Genomic DNA, 5,715 nt, shown 5'->3' with positions numbered 1-5,715 from the left:
ACCCATTCATCTTAACATAAGCAAACGTGACCCATTCATCTTAACATAAGCAAACGTGAAGACTGCATTTCCCTAAAAGCACACAGGAATATTAGCGTCTTAGGAGCGAAGACTCTCATGTACCAATTCTTTCCATCTTTCTTTTCCGCGCCAACCTGCATTGAGCGTCTGTGGCTTGCCAGGCAGGATGCCAAGCACAGGGTCAACATGGATTCTACAGGAAAGAATAAAAGTGGCCATACCCATGCCCCTTGGCCCTGGCACAGACCTTCCTAAGCAAGTGCTGAGTGGGGCACAAGCGTTAGGAAGGGCACTTTTTCCCTGGTCCACGCTGACACTGGGGCCCCCTGCATAGTCCCAAAGCCAAGAGCCGGCCTCCTTCATCTGCAGTGCTAATTTCTCTCCTTACGATCACAGGCTGCAAAGACAAGAGAGAATCAACCCAAATGTCCATCAGTGACAGACTGGATTAAGAAAATGTGGCACATATACACCATGGAATACTATGCAGCCATAAAAAAGGATGAGTTTGTGTCCTTTGTAGGGACATGGATGCAGCTGGAAACCATCATTCTCAGCAAACTATTGCAAGAACAGAAAACCAAACACCGCATGTTCTCACTCATAGGTGGTACTGAACAATGAGATCACTTGGACTCGGGAAGGGGAACATCACACACCGGGGCCTATCATGGGGAGGGGGGAGGGGGGAGGGATTGCATTAGGAGTTATACAAGTTAGAAATGATGAATTGATGGGTGCTGACGAGTTGATGGGTGCAGCACACCAACATGGCACAAGTATACATATGTAATAAACCTGCACGTTATGCACATGTACCCTAGAACTTAAAGTATAATAATAATTAAAAAAATAAAATTAAATTAAATTTCTCAATGAAATCATGATAAAAGAAAAAAGAGCGAGAGAGTCGCCCTCAGAACCTTTTACTCCTGAACTTAACACTACGCTCCCACTGATTGGATTCCAAAGTGGGCCGTGTCCTGAAGCTACGCCTAACTCCTAGAAACGCTCTGAAACATACTGAATCTGCGTTCGGAGGGTTCAGGGTTCATTTCCACCCTCTAGACAGGCCGGTAGCAGAAGGCCAGGCTGACGGCGGTGCTGCTCTCTCCTGCTCTCATCTTCATTTAACTTGTTTTAGCCACTACTTTGTTGTAAACGGTGAAACACCCCACGCTGAACCGAATCCACCCGATGAGCTTCGCTCGCGTCACCTACCTCCCTTCCCAGACATGACTGAACGCAGAGGAGGATTTTAAAATAATCTCCACCAGGAAAACAGCCTCCAGCCCTACATCTTAAGCAAAATGTTAAAGAGCGAACAACGAACACTGAGCCGGGTAATGAAAGAGAAACCCCTTCCCCCACATTCGCAGCACTTTGAGTGGCCTGACTTTGCTGTTTCATCTTCTATTTTCTCCATTAAACCAGATACTTCTTCTAAATCAAGCCCCTGGGGAGGAAACGGTGAAAGTGATAAGGACGCGGGGGCGGGTATGGAAGCGGAACGTGTGCTTTCTGACCGACTCCGTGCCGAGATCAAGGGTAGCGCCACCACGCACAGCCCTCAGGAAAGAGTCCACATAACTGTTCTTCTGGTACCAATTTAGGCCATTCGTCAGATTCGCATGTGGCAAAGACGCTGTCACTGCAACGTCCAGATTGTGCCTGACATGCAGGTGAGGCTGGGTGTTTAATGAGGGGCTGCAGCCTGGACCCTCTGCTCTGCCGAAAAGCAGCCACCACACGTGTCACGCGTCTGCACCTGGAGGAATGCGGTCAGGACGAAATGGATCTATTGCCTATGCTGGGATCTTGGGCAGTCATAATCTCTATGGACTTCAAAAGCCACCCCCTGCCTCCCTGTTGAGAGCCCCTGAGTTAAAGGAAGGCCGAGGATGTCACCACAAACACCCCACCTCTATCAAAGGTCATGTTTAAGGAGCCATCCCAAGCATCATTTCAGTTGCAGATGTGTCTCTGGAGACAGTGAGAAAAAAACCACAATCTGAACATCTGAGTATCTAATAGGCTTCCTTGAGAGACGAACCTCCTGAGTTTCAGGCTAAGCCAGTCTCAGCCATAGGAAGACGTGGGCAGCCCAGAGGGCAGCGGAGGCTCAGGCCCCAGTGTGTGGCCGGCCACGGAGCCAGCCCCATTGGAACAGCCTCCAGTCTTCAGTGCTACCTGCAGGATCTGAGGCACAGAGCTCTGAGATCCTGAAGGCCCTCCAAGAAAGTTGCAAATAGTGAGGTCCTTGTTCCCAGGACAGGCGTGCCTCGGTCCAACAACGGGACATGGGGAAGGCCGCTGTGGCCCAGGGATGGTGAGTGGGATGGGGGCATATCTCTGGCCCCTACAGAAAACCAGACCACAAGCAAAGGCCTCCTTGGCTGACCTGGCTCATGTTCTTCTCCCCGCTTGGGTGAGCCAAAGACACGCAGAGGTCAGACGGCAAAAACACCTTCACACCGTGGGAACAGATGCCGATACTCAGATGAAATTCACAAGAAAATTGTGTCCACTGTACCCACGGGCTTGACATGTTGAATAATATTCAATACAAATTGTTTAATAAACAGTAACTATGTAATTTATATCATTAGTTAATAATAATGTATTTAATGATAAATAAGTATTATCCCAATGCATAGAGAATGTGGCTCATTCCACATTGGAGTCAATTACCCTAAAGCCAAATGCTATTCCCTGAATTCAAGGTTGAAGTACGACCTATGTCCCTGTGACGTAGGACCTCTAACATACGACCTACACCCTTCTATGAGACTTGAGGAGATTTAGGGCCAGTGACGACCCGACGCCAACATCCAGGACATACTTACTCTTCGGCATTCATGATCCCAAATACCGCACTCACTTGCTGTTTCAGAAGAAATTTTCTATTCACTTTTGGTAATGCTGGCTGATTATCTTTACTTTTATGACCTCTTTTCCTATTTTCCTTTGTCCTTTTTCAAAATCAAGTCCTTCATATTTGCAACGTGGATCAACCGATTGAAGATCTAATCAACGCCTGCCTGACTCACCTGTTGCTCCACCTGCAACTCGGAACAGACACATTTCCTGTGGGCCCAAGTTGAGCTGCTTCTCTCCCCAAAGGATCTTACCCTGATCATGTATGTCCCGTTTCTTAGAGCCAGTTGTTCCATCCACCAACACCCCAGGACATCTGCAGCCCGACCCCAGGCAAGGGGCCTCCTGTCTAATTCTCATCAAGGTCTGGCTGGGAGGAATACCGATCACAGTATTTATAACATGTCTATTTTTTGAGGTATTCCAGGTTCTCCTGGGATTCCATCAAGCCAATAAAAGAATATTCATTTAGGCATAATCATCTTTGACCTGCAGAAATGCTCATGGTGAGCGACACTTCCATGTCCCACTGTTTTAGTAAATAAATTGCCCCAAACCCTCCACACAAGGAACCCTCCACTGTGTTTTCTCCAGAAATGTTAAGATGTGGTTTAATATATTATTTGATATCTCCAACACAGGAGCCCTAGTACAGAATAATTCTTACGGAATAAGCTAGTTCTGGTAATAGTAATTTCTACCAGTAACAAAAAAGAAAATAATGGTAGTTTCTCCTTCATGATGTTGGTGACTGTTTTGAATGCTCTTATTTTCCTCTATCCTTTGGACGCCAAGAAGCTCACAGCCAAATATGAGTCTCACCAACAGTGACAAATTGTGCAGTATCAGGGTCAGAGGGAAGATTTTTCACATATGACTTAGGAGCGAAGGGAACGCTTCTTAACCACATAACCACAGACAACACTGCATCTGTAACTCCTCTTTCAATGAGCTGGAAAAATAATCTCTAGCTATGTATTTTTAACATTTTAACCCAAAACACTTCTTGAACCAGTGGCTACACGAAGAGAACAACTTTTGCCTCATTGGAGGCCAGTCCCAGGACAACCCTGGGAAACAGAAAGCAAATTCCCAGAAAATGTTAAAGATTTAGAGATGGAAGCTTCCAAGCTACACGCAGGAAAAAAGACACACTAGACCACCAGGTTGCTAAAAGCACCTCACAGTGGGGCAGGTTTTGAAGTTCACGTGGAAACTCTGTGTTCTATCTCATTTGGGCCTTGCAGATGCTGCATTGGAGCAGAGCTCCATCATTTTCTATGATGGTTTCTCAGGTTAGATCGTCCACGTCAACTGATTTTTTTCTGGTGCACTGCTTAGCTATCTCATCCTGCCCCCGTCCCCACCCCACTTCTTCATGTGCACAAGTTTGACCAGGAAAGATCATGCAATGCCATCAGTCTTAGAAACTGTGACCCACAGCCCTCACACGCCCACTACAGGACAACGGCCTGGGCTAACGCGCCCACTCGGTTCATCTTACTTTACGCGGGGTCCTCACTCAGGCATCCTCAGAGGAGCCGGGGGAGTGGAGAACATGTTCTCGCAGGCGCAACAGGTATGTACAAGGACATGCATGTCCAGCATTAGCACCGGAATCACTTACCTAGAAAGGAGAGAACAGAAAAGTTTCGTTAGTTGAGTCTGGTGGTCGATCCCATAATGAGTGGCTCCCTAATGAATGGTGGAGGCAGCAGCAGGGGTGGTGCTCGTGAAGATAGCTAGTATTCTAGTACCTTCTTCTAGTTCACAGGGCATGGCACGCTTTCCAGAACACGCTCCTTCTGTGTGGCCTTTGAGCCTCACCACAGCTCTGTTGGGCAACCGGAGTCAGCATCTCTGGGCTGTAGAGATGCAGGCCCAAAGGTTCTGAGATTCAGCAAGGATGAGGGGGCAGAGATGGCAGCAGCCATCTCCTGAATCTCAGCCAGGCCTCGTTCCAGCTGCATCGCTCACCTAATACATTCTTTGCACCTGGACTCTCCGTGGCCAAGTACGTAGCCAGGTAAACACCAATATTTTTCACCATTTCCCAAGTAGGCCATACTCTATTTGTCTCAGTCACTTCAGGGCTCTTTCCACCCATCTCTAGCCGCTCTTCTGCATGGAAGCCAGCTGTAATAATGTATTAGCTGTATTATCGCAAGCTGCAGGCTTCAAGAAATGATTGCCATTTAAACTATGAAGCTCTAAACATCAGATAAGGAGACTGGAGGTGGTGGATGGCAGCACCACCTCCCCCAGCCTGAGTCTATCGCAGCTCAGAGCAGGAGCGGATGTGGCCTGTTTTGGGCTCTACAGAAACATGTTTCTGGTCTTAACCAGAGAACACCTTAGAAATCATGAACCGTCTGTTGGAGAAGAAAGTTCTCTCCTCCCCATTTCGCCAGGGCCACTCCCAGGGGCCTGGCTGCTGTGGACACGAATGACATGATGTCAAGGAGAGACGTGCTTAGCACGCTGCTGCAAAGAGAGCCCAGTGCCCCAGGAATGTGAAGAGTTTGCATTTCCTGCCTCCACACCAAGAGCGGCTGTGCGGGTGAGGGCGTGCCTACATTGGGGGCTGGAGGTCCCAGTGCCAGTTCAACCTCAAGGCTCATTCCGGATGGGCTGTGAGGCTATAGGTCAAGTACTTGACAGGCCAATGATATGAAGGAAACAGAATTTATAAAGACTAAATATTAACATGTCCAGAAAATGCCTCTGCCTAACGCTGTAGAGACAGTTCCTCTTCCCATGAGTCTCACAGCCCCGCCTTCATGCGAATACCATCTTATGATACGCAAGTGTCTGTGC

At 47.9% G+C, this 5,715-nt stretch overlaps 1 protein-coding gene across 1 annotated transcript in view; it reads right to left on the bottom strand.

The window, feature by feature from the left end:
• Positions 1–4,732, bottom strand: part of CDH4 (cadherin 4) — a 432,089-nt gene extending 427,357 nt beyond the window's left edge. The window contains exon 1 of the mRNA XM_026455132.1: positions 4,656–4,732. Within this exon, the coding sequence (XP_026310917.1) occupies positions 4,656–4,677 (22 nt within the window). The 5' untranslated portion in view covers positions 4,678–4,732. The remainder of the gene's footprint in view (positions 1–4,655) is intronic.
• Between the last annotated feature and the right edge of the window lie 983 nt (positions 4,733–5,715).

Source organism: Piliocolobus tephrosceles, chromosome 20, assembly GCF_002776525.5.
Source record: "Piliocolobus tephrosceles isolate RC106 chromosome 20, ASM277652v3, whole genome shotgun sequence".
NCBI lineage: Eukaryota > Metazoa > Chordata > Mammalia > Primates > Cercopithecidae > Piliocolobus > Piliocolobus tephrosceles.
This window is presented reverse-complemented; position numbering and strand designations above follow the sequence as displayed.